At 42.0% G+C, this 16,540-nt stretch overlaps 1 protein-coding gene across 1 annotated transcript in view; it reads right to left on the bottom strand.

Annotated features, from left to right (window-relative positions):
- Positions 1-12,114: 12,114 nt before the first annotated feature.
- XK (X-linked Kx blood group) overlaps positions 12,115-16,540 on the bottom strand; it is a 54,924-nt gene continuing 50,498 nt past the window's right edge. The window contains exon 3 of the mRNA XM_032618679.1: positions 12,115-16,127. Within this exon, the coding sequence (XP_032474570.1) occupies positions 15,301-16,127 (827 nt within the window). The 3' untranslated portion in view covers positions 12,115-15,300. The remainder of the gene's footprint in view (positions 16,128-16,540) is intronic.

The raw sequence follows: 16,540 nt of genomic DNA, 5'->3' as shown, positions 1-16,540 counted from the left end.
CAGAAGCCCTGCCTTGCCGGGGAGGTGGGATGTGAGGCTGAGGCCGAAAGCCTTCAATGTACCCTCTGTGGAGCAGCCAGGTCGCAGGCCCTGGAGGAGGGAATGGTGCTGGCTCTGGGGTCTGTAGCTCACGGTGAGCAGAGGAAGGCCAAGGAAGGCAGCAGAGGACGGGTCTCACCAGCTTCACATGTGGGCAGCAGAGCCCAGCAGAAAGCGTAGGGCCCAGGTGTGAGCTAACACTGGCCTGACCTGGCCCCAGGACCAGCCTCAGGCCAGAAGGTTCAGGTGCCCCTCTGCCATGAGGTCGGTTGCACACAGTGTCTCTCCCACACACAGGAGTACCACCATCTTAGTAAAGGAGGAGGGCAGGGAAGGCATCCTGAAAGACAGAGCGTTTTATATATGGGCAGAAGACCTACATAGACATTTCTCCAAAGAAGACATACAGATGGCCAATAGGCACAAGAAAAGATGCTCAACATCGCTAATTATTAGAGAAATGCAAATCAAAACCACAATGAGGTAGCACCTCACACCAGTCAGAATGGCCATCATTAAAAAGTCTACAAACAATAAAGGCTGGAGAGGGTGTGGAGAAAAGGAACCCTTCTACACTGTTGGTGGGAATGTAAATTGATACAGCCACTATGGAGAACAGTATGGAGTTTCCTTTAAAACCTAAAAATAGAACCACCATATATGATCCTGCAATCCCACTCCTGGGCATACATCTGGAGAAAACTCTAATTTGAAAAGATACACGCACTCCAATGTTCATACCAGCACCGTTTATAATAGTCAAGACATGGAAGCATCCTAAATGTCCATCAACAGAGGAATGGATAAAGAAGATGTGGTACATATATACAATGGACTATTACTCAGCCATAAAAAGGAACAAAATTGGGTCATTTGTAGAGACACGGATGGACCTAGGGACTGTCATAAGTCAGAAAGAGAAAAACAAATATCATGTGTTAACTAATATATGTGGAATCTAGAAAAATGGTACAGATTAACTGGTTTGCAAGGCAGAAATAGAGACACAGATGTAGAGAGCAAACGTACGGACACCAAGGGGGGAAAGTGGGGGGGGCAGCGGTGGTGGTGGGATGAATTGGGAGATTGGGATTGACATATATACACTAATTGTATAAAACAGATAACTAATAATAACCTGCTGTATTAAAAAAATAAAATTAAAATTAAAAAAGAAGATGTGGTACATATATACAATGGAATACTACTCAGCCATGAAAAAGAAGGAAATAATGCCATTTGCAGCAACATGGACGGACCTAGACATTATCATACTAGGTGAAGTTAAGTCAGACAGAGAAAGACAAATATCATATGATATCACTTATATGTGGAATCTAAAATGTGACACAAATGAACTTATCTACGAAACAGAAACAGACTCACAGACATAGAGAACAGACTTGTGGTTCCCAAGGTGGAAGGGGGGTGGAGGAGGGATAAATTAGGAGCTTGGGATTAGCAGATACAAACCACTATATATAAAATAAACAACAAGGTCCCACTGTATAGCACAGGGAACTGTGTTCAATATCCTGTAAGAAACCATAATGGAGAAGAATATGAAAAAGAGTATATATGTATATGCATAACTGAATCACTTTGCCCTACATCAGACATGAACACAACATTGTAAAACAACTATACTTCAATAAAATAAAGTTTAAAAAATTTTAAAAAATGAAAGAGCATTTTAAGTCTAAGCTGTCCAGTTATTCCAAAGAGACTATTCAATTTAGCCCAGATGGAGACAACCGGCTTAGCAAAGTTTTGTTCTGTTTGGGGTTTTTCGGTGTGTGTGCACCAAATGGGGATGGGTAGTCCATTCTAGAATATAAAGAAGCTCCATTTTACTTGGCTAAGTGTGAGGAAATCAGTGATTCTGTTACCTTTCGACACATATATCTGATGAAATATTCATCTGCTGTTAAGCCCCAGACACCTGCCTTTCTTATACAGCAAGATTTCTGGAATGCTAGAGAGCCCACCTGCAGTGTAGTCATCTGGCGGAACTTTAGAAAAACCCTGACGCCCGGGTCACACTCCCACACTTTACCTCTTAAGTAGTCTGGGGTGTAGCCTGGCTTCAGAATTTTCTAAAGCCCCCAGGTGATTCTAATGGGCAGCCTAGGCCGAGAACCACTATACGGGAAAATATGGGCCCCATTGTTCAGGACGCTCTGTTTGAACACAGAAATAATAGAGTGAGGACTACCTGTTCTTACTGCAAATACAATTTTCCTGGCATGAGGGGAGGAAAATGATATCCAAGAATGAGACCTGGCTGACCTGACATTTTTGTGATGCACTTAGCACTCTTCACAGAAAAGCAAGTCTTCAAGGCATCCAGCTTTCCAAACGTCTAGAGCAGCACCGTCCAACAGGACACAAACCACAAATGCCAACCGCATTTGACATTTTAAATTTCCTAATAGCCACATTAAAGAAGTAACTAGATGGGGTGAACCTAATTTTAATAAATCCCATATTTAGCCCAATATATCCGAAATATTATCATTGTAACATGTCAAACATAAACATTATTAATAAAAAAGTTCTATGTTTTTGGTACTAAGTCTTGGAAATCTGACGTGTGTTTTACATTTACAACACATTTCAACTCAGACTAGGAACATTTCAAGTGCTCAGGAATCACACGTGGGTAATGGCTGCCATACTGGTTTAGAAATCGTGGCATTCACGAGTATTAGATGCTGAATCAGAATGCTATCCAAGGACATGACATTTTAGCATAAAATTTATTTCCCTGTGGAAATACCTCGATGATATCACGGCCCTGAGAATGTAATATTTGTTTTCTCCTGTAATCCCAGGTAGCCCTGTCAGGTTACAGGGTCCTGCCTTACCTGAGGAGTTCTTTGGGACCTAATAGAAACCTTACTTATCTCTTTCCTTCAGAATCATCTCTTCAGAGAAAGTAGAGAATGAATTCAGTCTGGGAGGTGAATGTAAAGCAAGTCCAAGAAGTTCTAAGACCAGAAAAAGTGAGGTCAACATTCAGGCAGGGGAATTGGGATCTTTTTTCTTTTCCTGTAACTCACGGTACTAGGAGAGAGGTTATGACCCTGGTGGCTGAAGAATACCACTCTGCCTCCTTTCACAACTCTTGGGACCCTCTCTCTACTTTAAGATGCCCAGAGCTGACTGGTCAGATTGCAGGGCCAGGATTCATCCACTTAATTAAGCCCTTTACAGGTGAAAGATGTACCCTCTGGCACAGGTGGTGATTTCCCTCCCATTTGTCCTGTAGTTCCAAGAGTTGAGTATTGGCAGTAACACAAAATCCATGGGGTAGGTCTAACAGTCTGCCGTGGAGAGAAGGATTCTTCTAGATGTGTCAGACCAGCTACATCAGGCTTGGGGGAGATAATAAAAGCTCTTGCTTCTTTCTCTCAGGAAACACTGTCCTTGGGGACTTTGAAGAAAGAGATGAATGGTCTGGGTCAGGACTGAAGTCTTTCTTGGGCCCTGGCCTGACACCGTCAAATGTCACTATGACCCCTTAACCAAACTCTTCCTCTACAATGTAAGCACTTAATAGTCTCCCTCCTAAACATCAGTTTGAAGAAAATATTTTTTTCTCATTTATCTACTTAAGCAGTGTTAACTTCTTTGGTTCCAAAGAACAAAAAAATGACTTGATAAACCAGGTTTTAGGCTCACCTGTGCTGTGCCTCCCTAGTTGGCCTTGAGAAGTTCTATCAGTTTTTCTGGGAAAAGAGGACAGTGGCCCTGAGCAGAAATGCTGTTGTAGCAGAACAGGACTTCAACCCAGAGTTCTTTCCTCTGGGACCCTCATGGTTTCAGCCCAGCGGCCCCGTTATCGCTCTTCGGAGCAGGGCTCCAGTGCTGGGAGCTATGGGGGATACCCTGCCTCAGCCCCGCTGCTGAGGCCCCAGCAGAAACAACTCTTCCCTACTGGGTAAGGGCTGCCTTATACGTACTCTGCCCCTTCATTCCAGGGTACCCCGGGAAATGCCACCAGGCTTGCTTCTTCCCTCGGTCTCCAGCATCTGCCAGACTTAACCACAACTGCAGTTTGGGTAAAGTTTAGGAGTCAGGAGAGCCTAGTGATTAAATGCTTGAGCGTTGACACCAGACACTGTTGAGCTTGAATCCTAACCATACTACTTACTGTGCAACCACAGGAAAGTTCCTTTATCTCACTAGTCTCGGCTTCCTTTTCTGTAAAATGGAAATCATTGCAGTAACAGCCACATAGGATCGTTGAGAGGAATCAAAGTGGTCACACGGATACGATGCTTAGCAGAGTACCTAGCTTGTGTCAACACTATCATTTTGTTCTCCCTCTCATGATGTGGCCCCTGATCCAACCTCCCCTCTCTCCCATGTTCCAGCAACACTGACCTACGAGCTGTTCCCTGATTATAAATGTCCTTTTTACTAATTCTGGGCTTTTGCACATGGTGTCCCCTTTACCAGGAATACTCTTTCCACTGCCTTCACCAGGCAAACACCTACTCATGTTTCAGATCTCAAGCGGAGGCAGATTAAAGTTTTATGGGGCCTTAAACTTTTAGTTTGGTCTGGGGAGAGGCTTTGAAAAAAAGATTAAAAAACATGAATTCAAAATTAGGTACAAAATGAAAGAATATTCAGAATGAAAATCACAACAAATTACTGGCGACTTAGAGATTCCAATCCCTTCCCTCTGTGATCTCTTTGGACAATGTGGCAGAAATGCTTAGTAAATGTGCTTTCTAATTGCATCCTGATTTCTCCTTGCTGCCTAGAAAGTGCTACAACTTCCAGCATTCACTGCGGGCCTGAGGCTTAAGCTTTATAAACTTCAGGGTAAATTCACCACTAGTCTGAGATTTTATGTCACCTTCTCTGTGAATTTCTCTGGACCTCCAAGACCAGATCTGGGCTCCTTATCTCTTCTGTCCCTCGGACCTCCTGGGTTATAGTCCCATCAGAGCTCTTATCTCAGTGTATTGAGATCACCAGGTTGGGTGTCTGACTCTTCAGAGACTGTGAGTTCTGGAAACGAGGGCTAGTATCTTACTCACCAGTCTACTCTCAGTGCCTAGTCCGGCACCTGGCACAGAGGGGTGCTCTTCAAATATCTGTTGAACTAATGAATGAATATCTGGTTTCCCCCTCTAACCTCTAGGACTCCTGATTCTCCAGAGCTGAGAATTCTCTTCCCTGCTTCCCTTAGATGACCACAGACCCACAATTTCACTCCGGTGACACAAAGACAATCCAACTAGTGGGCATTCTCACAAGATAATTGGATGTAACTGCCCCTATTTATTCAATACATGACTTCTTCCTGAGAGCTTCATTTTTTTATTATTTAAAATAATTTTTTAAACATCTTTATTGGAGTATAATTGCTTTACAATGGTGTGGTAGTTGCTGCTTTATAACAAAGTGAATCAGCTGTACATATACATATATCCCCATATCTCCTCTCTTTTGCGTCTCCCTCCCACCCTCCCTATCCCACCCCTCTAGGTGGTCACAAAGCACCGAGCTGATCTCGCTGTGCTATGCGGCTGCTTCCCACTAGCTATCTATTTTACATTTGGTAGTATATATAAGTCCACGCCACTCTCACTTCGTCTCAGCTTACCCTTCCCCCTCCCCGTGTCCTCAAGTCCATTCTCTACGTCTGTGTCTTTATTCGTGTCCTGCCCCTAGGTTCTTCAGAACCTTTTTTTTTTTTTAGATTCCACATATATGTGTTAGCATACAGTATTTGTTTTCCTTTCTGACTCACTTCACTCTGTATGACAGACTCTAGGTCCATCCACCTCACTACAAATAACTCCATTTCGTTTCTTTTTATGAGTAATATTCCATTGTATACATGTGCCACATCTTCTTTATCCATTCATCTGTCGATGGACACGTAGGTTGCTTCCATGTCCTGGCTATTGTAAATAACTGAGCGTTTAACCAGGGACATATAATGCAAAAGAAGATAAGAACAGGATTTTTTTTTTTTGGAAAGAGGGTTAGGGAGCTTTCATATTCTTCCCCAAATCATCATCTTAACTGAACCTTTATTTTTTAAAAATGACAGTGAAATGTCAGGTTGCCCAGCAAATGGCTGTTTCCCCACTCATTTTTGTCTGCAGAACCCTATTTTTGTGGGTGTTCTTCCTCCCATAAGCTAAAGGATGGTGGCCCCTTTGCCAGCCCCAAGGGGTGAATGCTGTGTAGTCAAAGGAAACCATGACAATGTCATTCTCCTTGCCAGAGACAGCTTTAGAGGTAAGGATGTGACAACTCCAGCCAATAAGAAATTTGGGGAATTCTGCTGGAGGGGGCTGGTGGCTTCTAGGAAGAGATTTTCCTCCTGAAAGTACAGAGATACGCAAAAGGAAATCCTTTTTTCTTATTTTGGATTCAGTTGTGTAAATGTGACGCCTGCAGCCCAGACTGTCATCTTGCAATCATAAAGAGACAAATGTGAAGATGAAGCAACAAAACTTGCTAGGTCAGATAACAAAATCCTATTGTTTAAGCCACTTCTAAGCAGGTGTTCTACAAATTGTAGCTGAAAGCACCTTGATAGAATTTCTGATAAGGCCAAGGAGGTGAATCGGGAGGTGAACTGAAGAATGTCTAGAAATCATTTCATTATTTTGACAGTTATCATGTTTTGTTTTTTTTTTGCGGTACGCCGGCCTCTCATGTTGTGGCCTCTCCCGTTGCGGAGCACAGGCTCTGGACGCGCAGGCTCAGCGGCCATGGCTCACGGGCCCAGCCGCTCCGCGGCATGTGGGATCTTCCCGGACCGGGGCACGAACCCGTGTCCCCTGCATTGGCAGGTGGACTCTCAACCACTGCGCCACCAGGGAAGCCCTATCATGATATTAATATACATTTTTTAGTGCTTGGAAATTGTAAAAGCGTTTCACCTTAATGACATAATGGACTTTCTGAAGGTAGAATACTCACCAATTCACATTATATTTTTAAAGTAAAAAGATTTTCTCATCTCTTGACTCAAGCTGGAAATGAGAGGTGCCAAACGATTTGTGTGTGAACAAACCTCATTTCAAAAGGAAAAGAATAGGGCTTCCCTGGTGGCGCAGTGGTTAAGAATCCGCCTGCCAATGCAGGGGACACAGGTTCCAACCCTGGTCCGGGAAGATCCCACATGCTGTGGAGCGACTAAGTCCATGCGCCACAACTACTGAGCCTGCGCTCTAGGGCCCGTGAGCCACAACTACTGAGCCCACGAGCCACAACTACTGAAGCCCACATGCCTAGAGCCCACGCTCCACAGCAAGAGAAGCCACCACAGTGAGAAGTCTCCACAGCACAATGGAGAAGCCAAAAATAAATAAAATTTTAAAATTAAAAAAATAAAAATATATTTAGCACAAAAACAGAAACATAGATCAATGAAACAGGATAGAAAGCCCAGAGGTACACCCACGCACTTATGGTCACCTTATCTTTGATAAAGGAGGCAAGAATATACAGTGGAGAAAAGACAGCCTCTTCAATAACTGGTGCTGGGAAAACTAGACAGCTACATGTAAAAGAGTGAAATTAGAACACTCCCTAACACATACAGAAAAATAAACTCAAAATGGATTAAAGACCTAAATGTAAGGCCAGACACTCTAAAACTCTTAGAGGAAAACATAGGCAGAACACTCTATGACATAAATCACAGCAAGATCCTTTTTGACCCACCTCCTAGAGAAATGGAAATAAAAACAAAAATAAACAAATGGGACCTAATGAAACTTAAAAGCTTTTGCACAGCAAAGGAAACCATAAACAAGACCAAAAGACAACCCTCAGAATGGGAGAAAATATTTGCAAATGAAGAAACTGACAAAGGATTAATCTCCAAAATTTATAAGCAGCTCATGCAGCTCAGTATCAAAAGAACAAACAACCCAATCCCCAAATGGGCAGAAGACCTAAATAGACATTTCTCCAAAGAAGATATGCAGATTGCCAACAAACACATGAAAGAATCCTCAACATCATTAATCATTAGAGAAATGCAAATCAAAACTACAACAAGACATCATCTCACACCAATCAGAACGGCCATCATCAAAAAGTCTACAAACAATAAATGCTGGAGAGGGTGTGGAGAAAAGGGAACACTCTTGCACTGTTGGTGGGAATGTAAATTGATACAGCCACTATGGAGAACAGTATGGACATTCCTTAAAAAACTAAAAATAGAACTACCATAAGACCCAGCAATCCCACTCCTGGGCATATACCCTGAGAAAGCCATAATTCAAAAAGAGTCATGTACCACAATGTTCACTGCAGCTCTATTTACAATAGCCAGGACACGGAAGCAACCTAAGTGTCCATCAACAGATGAATGGATAAAGAAGATGTGGCACATATATATAATGGAATATTACTCAGCCATAAAAAGGAACGAAATGGAGTTATTTGTAGTGAGGTGGATGGACCTAGAGTCTGTCATACAGAGTGAAGTAAAACAGAAAGAGAAAAACAAATACCGTATGTTAACACTTATATATGGAATCTAAAAAAAAAAAAGTCATGGAGAACCTAGGGACAAGACGGGAATAAAGATGCAGACCTACTAGAGAGTGGACTTGAGGACACGGGAGGGGGAAGGGTAAGCTGGGACGAAGTGAGAGAGTGGCATGGACATATATACACTACCAAATGTAAAATAGATAGCTAGTGGGAAGCAGCCGCATAGCACAGAGAGATCAGTTCAGTGCTTTGTGACCACCTAGAGGGGTGGGATAGGGAGGGTGGGAGGGAGGGAGATGCAAGAGGGAAGAGATATGGGAACATATGTATATGTATAACTGATTCACTTTGTTATAAAGCAGAAACTAACACACCATTGTAAAGCAATTATACTCCAATAAAGATGTTAAAAAAATCTGCTGTATAAAAATAAAATAAAATTTTAAAAATACATTTAAAAATAAAAGGAAAAGAGTAGACTGTAAGTACACTTGAGAAAATATTCTGTCAGTGAAAAAACTTTCTAGGGTAATAATCCCGAACAGGAAGGGATAAATTCGGAGATTGAGATTGACACATACACACTACTATATATAAAATAGATAACTAATAAGGACCTACTGTATAGCACAGGGAACTCTACTCAATACTCTGTAATGGCCTATATGGGAAAGGAATCTCAAAAAGAGTGGATATACGCATATGTATAAGAGATTCACTTTGCTGTACACCTGAAACTAACACAGCATTACAAATCAACTATACGCCAATAAAAATTAAAAGAAAATAATTCCCAACATTTTCAATTACAAAGGACGTCTTTTAAGGTGACTTCCCACATGATGGTGGTTGAATTTTTAACACCTGTTCATGGTAGGGACTGGAGGGGTGATGACGAAGTTACTTTAAATACAGTGGCACTTTTAATCAGTCCTGTTCTATCACTCACAACAGCATACCCATGGGTGTGAAAGACAATTGTACAAATGTGTGCCAGACATCTCTGGATAGTGTCAAACATCCCTAGTTAGTGGAGAGGAGCACAATGCCTCCGCAGTTCTTGGAGGTCTGCAGCTCTACAGCTGGGCATCGTTGTTCTAAAAAATTCTGCCACTCCACTCAAGAAGGTCACCTTGTCAGGAGAAGGCGACACCAGGGAAACAGTCTCCTCTGTACTGGGGTGGTGGTGGGGATGATCCTGTTTTGTTTCTTGAGCGCTATTGCTCCTGACTCATTAACTGTCGAATTTAGGTAATTAAAATAGGAAGCCGACTGATAAGAAATTAAACCAGTATGCATAATGCAGATATCTACGGAGGATGATATTCCCAGGGCTCTAGGAAACAGGCTAATCAGGCTTCAATCAGGAACTCATCATTCGGAGAGAGAGAATTAATTCAGGATGGGACGCAGGGAGGGAGCAAAAGCACAGGCAGAATCTCAAAATCTCTCTGGATGAACCTCTCCTTGGCAGGAGGCAAATGCTGAAACCTCACACAGGGGAGTCTGGGTGAGAAGTCTGTTTTCTGATAATCTGCTGCCAAGAGATGCTGCTGCTGCATCCTGCTGTATACTCCTCAAAGATGCTCTGGGTACCAAACCCGGCTTAAACCTGCACTGCTTTACACGTCCTTGGCCTGATAATTTCCAGAGAAACAACCACACAGAGAGGGTGACAGGGAGGCGTGAGGCATCCCCTCAGGCAGGCTTCTGCAGCGGACACACCTTCTTAGCAGGTTAGGGACCTAGTCTGATAGGGTATCTTGTGCGTTGGGAAAGAAGGGATCAGGGATGTTTCTGAATTCTCAGCTCTGTAGAAATCTCTTCTGATATGAAGTGCCTTTTTTGAAAAAGAGAAGAGGCTCAAAACATCACTCATAGAGTGTAGAGTTGGTATTTCTGAGCCCTTTCCCAGCTGCAAAGATGTTCATAGAGAATACAGTCTCCTGGAAGGGGGCACCCGGAGAAATATGGTCATGGAGGAATAATATATACTGTACTTCCCTCACCCCCTTCCAAATCTTTACAAACTTGGGCCTGAACACTGTAAAATGAACTATCACAGTGGGGCAGAGGCAGGGTGTGAGCTACAGGTCCATATATTAAGCAGTCAACACTTGGTGGTTAAAATGGAGATTCATGAAAAAGAATTACCCACAGTTTGCCAGTAAACATCCCAAATTTATGCTTTTAAGCTATTAGTACTGATAACATGCATGTTTTCTTCAAATAGATTTTCAAAGTCTGCTATAGTTTTCAGAGCATTCATAGGGAAGTTAAAATTTACTCATACCTTTAAATAAAGAGAACCCATAAAAGAGGGCTGAGTAGATTCACATTGTTAGGGAAGCTTTGTGAAAACAAATGAAGTAATTGGTACAATTGTTAAATGGAATATGAACTCTAGATTAGATACTAGTATTGTATCCATGTTGACTTTCCAGAATTAGATCATCATTCTGCGGCTGTGTAAGAGAATGCCTTTGTTCAGAGCATAAGAGAATACACACTGAAGTATTTAGGAATAAAGGGTCAAAAGAAGGAAAGTAAGACTTATAAAGCAAACATGGCAAAATATTAATAGGTGAAACTGATTGAAGGATAAATGAATTCTTCGCACTATTCCTAAGGCTCTTCTATTAGCTTGAAATTATTTCAAAGTAAAACATTTACAAACACCAAATGAAGTAATTTTACATTGACCTACTTAAACACTACACTTGTTGACCTTCAGTTTTCTCAAGGGGTTGATTTAATACCAAGAGATCTCTTTCAAAACATTTCTCCTATAGCCAAGTCTTTCCAAATTGCAAGGTCACCTTCAGAGGAAAGGAAATTATTGCAACAATCCTTGTCTATCTCATGCTCCGAAATAACCCCTTAAATAACTGATTGTTTTTTAGATTCCACATGGAAGTGAAATAATATGGTATTTGTCTTTCTTAAACAAAAAAAACCCCTCATAGATACAGAGAACAGACTGGCGATTGCCAGAGGGGAGGGGAGTTAGGGGGGTGGGCGAAACTGGTGGAGGGGATCAAGAGGCACAAACTTCCAGTTATAAAATAAGTCATAGGATGTAATAAACAGCATGGTGATGGAATGGTAAATAGAATTATTGCAGTTATCATTTTGCAGTGTATACAAATATTGAATCATTATGTTGTACATCTGAAACTAATATAATGTTATATGTCAATTATACCTCAATAGAAAAAATAAGGCCTTTGGACATGCAGAAAAAAGCTGATATTTTTTCCAACCACAGATCGCCATTTACAATTTGACTATTCATTTATATTAATATCAAGTAGCTCATTTGATATTTTATATTTCTGGATCAGTATACCACTTATGTTGGAGCAGAATTTTAGTATTGAGCAGTGTAGCTTTAACAAATGGAGTAAATGCTTATAAAACAAAACTTTCAGGTGAGGTTACAAAATCATAATTAATCACAACAAAACCATTTTCAAATTTGTTTCTAAAATAGTCCCTGAAGTCAAAAAGCCATGAAAGGACTGTATAAGGAATGAAAAGCAAGGAGAAATTGAAAAATTAATTTATTATATGAAGAAACATAAACAATATTTATTAGAGTGAATGGCTGCAGAGAAGCAGCCTGCAAAACTCACATCCGCAATGTACTGGCTGAGGAGTACTGACACATACAGTCATAACCCATAGCACTAATGTTCTAAGGAGGTTTCCAAGAAAATGCTGTATTTGACAATCAATTTTAAAGTTTATTTTTCCCATTTACAAGGCAGAAAAAATTATACCCACATTCAATTAAAGTCTAGCGGGATCAGGCATTCAAATTGTAAAGAAAAATTAACAAAAGAGGCTGCTATATCCTTTATGAAAGATGACATACAAAAATGATAAGCTCATTTGTTATCAAAAGCAATTTCTCAGATTTCAGTGGGTCTTTTTCCTCCAAGTACCATATGTTTGGGTGCTCTTTTTTTTTTTTTTTTTTTTTTTTGCGATACGTGGGCCTCTCACTGTTGTGGTCTCTCCCGTTGCGGAGCACAGGCTCCGGACGCGCAGGCTCAGCGACCATGGCTCACGGGCCCAGCCGCTCCGCGGCATGTGGGATCGTCCCGGACCGGGGCACGAACCCGTGTCCCCTGCATCGGCAGGCGGACTCTCAACCACTGTGCCACCAGGGAAGCCCTGGGTGCTAATTTTTATAAGCAACTGATGGTAAGAGAAAGGGCAACTGTTGAGTTCTCTCCAAGAGTAAAGGCCATTCACACTTGCCCTTCCGTAAGGCCAAAGGCCGACATATTCACTTAAGACACTCATGTGAATGATGCTACTTGTTTCTTCTCTAACGGTAAAAAAAAAAACAAAAAACAATAACCTGTTATGGATTTGAATAACTATAAAAACAACTCCTTTAAACATGCATGGCACTTCAAAAATATTTTCAAAGCATTTTCACACCTATTATTTAATTTGTTCTTCTGACAACCTTGTGAGGTAGTCCGGGCAAGTATATCATGCAAATTTTGTGGGTGAGGAAACTGAGGCATAGAACAATTAACTAACTTGCAGGGTTGGACAGGGAGATGTCAACCTCTACACTGCACTGTCTCCAGTAATGAAGAAAGTCTAAACATATTTGATGATCTTATTTCAATATATTTCGAGGAAATACTTCACCTCCATCCAGCCAAATGATAATGAATCAGCTGGAGTATCTGTTGCAACAGTTATGGTATGTAATTAATTAGACAAAGCACGGAGAGTTTTAAAAATTGGAATTATTACTGAAAAAGACATTTTAAACTCTCAAGATAGGAGGAAATTTGCTGGTTTGTTTGTCTTTAGGGCAACCTAGTTGTGCAGTCTGAGCTATAATTTTGCCATTTCAGAGGTATAATACAAATAATTTAAAAACAAGATTTCTCAGTTCACTATGACTTAAATTGTGGCCATGAAGAAAAAAAGCAGTGGCTTCTCTTCCCCAAAGTGACTAGACATATATGGCCCCAAAGCAGGGGTATCTGCATATCAAGGGTTAAAGATGACAAAATGTCCAATTTAGTTACCAAACCTCTTTATCCTTTTAAATGTGGCTTATAATTGGGCTTTAGGAGTGTGATAGACCATCACTGTCAGTTTGGTTTGGGGTCACTCAATATGCTTACCTACATTCTACCTTAAAATGATTTTAAATGAATTTGAAGGCCCAGATTTTGTAGTGGTTCTTGAGACAGGCTTCCAAACCAAGGCTGGGGAAGTACCAGTCTCTCCATCCCTGGCTAATTCTGGCCACAACTCCTACTCAAACTCACCATTTTAACCTATCCCCTGACAAACTAGCTGTTAGAAACTCGATGGGTCAGAAAGTTCAGCCATTATGAGTCCTAAGACTGTCAACCCTGATCGACCTGCAATGTCCAGCCTCGTCAGTGACGTCACCTGCTCCCAGGTGTTTCATTATCAAGGTTTTTATGGTAGAAATAATGGTACTAGATCTAGGCATTTTTCCAAGACAACTGAGGATATTCTACAAATCCTTTTATGAAAGAAATATGGTTCCAGGTCAAAGGAGAAATTATACTGAAGATAGGAGAGTGTAGGAGGATAAAATTGAAGTTCTCATTCAAATTAACTCATAATCATACCAAATCAAAATGCATTCAATTAAAGATAAAAATCTTCTGGTCATGTTAGCTGTTTGCAAAATTTAAAAGTTTCTGAAGTCAACATCTAACTGAAGGTGGGGAACCCTTTTCCTTCAAATAATGAAAATTAAAATGGCCTATATACATATGCTAGGTGAGAAATGTCTGTGTTTTCTAGAAGAACTTAGGTTAACCAAGGTAACTCTTGTCTAAAACTTTCCTGACAGGCAAGGAAGAGGTGGAGTAAAGACTATGGGTTTTATTTTCTTCTTTCCTAAGAAGGCAAATCCTAGCAAATTCTACTAGAAATTTCCCAGAACTGTAAGACAGGACTGAACCTTGATGAGGTTAAGCCTACCTTCTAGCAGATTCATCTTAAACCATCACAAGAAGGTAAGAACTCTGCTTATAAAAGCCTACAATCACTTTGATATTTTAACAACCTTCTTGATCCAGAATTTCTTCAACATATTGAAGGAACACAACTTTTCTAAAATTCTAGGGCTTCCATAACCAAATTTAGAATTCAACTTTGAATCCATGGATCCTTGAGAATAAAGTCTCCAAGGCTGCTACAGTTGGTTGTGTACAAAGAGCCCTAATGAGATGAAAATGGAACATCTGTCTATTCAAAAACCAAACTTGAACAGCCCTCTCTGAAAACTCTGACAGGACTGTTGTGGCTGATGGCAAAACCCCAGTAACCATCTGTGGTCATCAGATAACTCTTGGGTGAAAACTACGTTCAGGGATAATAAAACATTAGGCTACCTAGACCAGCAGTCCAGAAAACTAGAAAACAAGTAAGCCCCTGCCCTCATTCTACCTGATGGATCTAACCAGCCCAACTCAGATATCATGGGTACTTTGTCAATGAAAAGGCCAGTAACGTCTGGGAGAACATGGTCAGCTGTGAATGGTGGTGCCTTAGGCTGCCCCTGCAACACTCAGGGGTTTCCCTGGCTTCTCTCCATGGTTCCCACATGCCCACCCAAGAGCTCTCCGAAGGGGAGAGACTCACAAGGAGTTGAGATAACTTCCTGCTTTGTTAACTGCGCAGGGCCCATCACTTGTACGAAGAACAGGGATCAACCCAGCAAACAATACATCTGTGCCTCAAGAGACTCAGGTCCCATTAAGCAGAAAAGAGCTCATCGGCATTCAAGATCTGGCTGGGCATAGAACTTATTTTACTGCTAGAAGGGGTTTCCTCTCTGTCTGCGGATGACCTTAGATCCGTCTTTTCTGCAGACTCGGAGGATTTCCGCCGCCTGCAGTCACAGCAAGCACACTTTAGCCACTCCTGAAAGCTTTCAGAAACGCTAGAGGAAAAGAGCTTTTTGCAAGGGTGGAAGAATTGATAGAACACGATCATGAATAGAATGGCCGTGCAGTACCCGATGAGCAACTGCAGGATCAGCAGGGGTGCGCACACATACATGTAGATGTCAGTCTTGTAAAGATACCACATGAGGAGGAGGAAGGCGTTCTCGATGAATCTCAACATGTAGTACACCAGCAGCTGGTACCAGTTCTGGGACTTGCTGATGAGGTCGGGGTTGTTGATTTTCAGCTGTACCGCTGACCAGCAGAACATGTTGATCCCGGCGTAGAGTAAGGTGAGGAAGCACAGCACGATGGTGGTGCCCACCCGACTGAGGGCCTTCTCGATGTTCTCAGGGAAGGGGGAGCCACTGCACCAGAAGAGGATCCAGGGGTAGAAGAGGAAGCTGAGGAAGTTGAGGAGTATGTCTACCACCACCCAGGTCTTCAGAACAGAGGTAAAGAGGACCAGGACAATGACTCGAGTGGCAATCTCAAAGCTCCTCCAGAGGAAGATACAGACATAGGCCAGGGGCTTCACTTTGACATCATATTCATCGTATTTGATCTTGATGGCGAGGATGTTACAGCGCAAGGCTCCATACACGATGGACAATAGGGAGAGGACCATGAAGAGACCTGAGGAGAGAAGAGAAAGAGCGCTCTCAAGTCTCACCTACACCAAGAATCCTACTGTGATGGCCGCTGGTAGTCCTCTACCCATATTCCTTGGACCCCTCTGTTTCATGTGCACGGCTGGCTTCCAGCTATCAGCGTCTGCTCACTGCACCTGAGGGCTTTTCCCAGGGTTGCAGAAGCTTGCTGTGCCCAGGTGCTGGGCAGGCTGAAGTGCCCAGGAATTAATACCCCTGGGAGAGCCCTTCAACACCCCAATCCTAGCCCTGAGAAGAGCTGGAATATAAGGAGCCCAGTTCCCCTACCGTTTGGGTAGAATAACTCGGAGGTGTGTGTTCTATACTGTTTACCGGTGTTTCCTCATAAGATTACTTTCTAGTCACCCATGGTGACCGTTGTCTAGTAACGTTGTCACC

This window comes from Phocoena sinus, chromosome X, assembly GCF_008692025.1.
Source record: "Phocoena sinus isolate mPhoSin1 chromosome X, mPhoSin1.pri, whole genome shotgun sequence".
Taxonomy (NCBI): domain Eukaryota; kingdom Metazoa; phylum Chordata; class Mammalia; order Artiodactyla; family Phocoenidae; genus Phocoena; species Phocoena sinus.
This window is presented reverse-complemented; position numbering and strand designations above follow the sequence as displayed.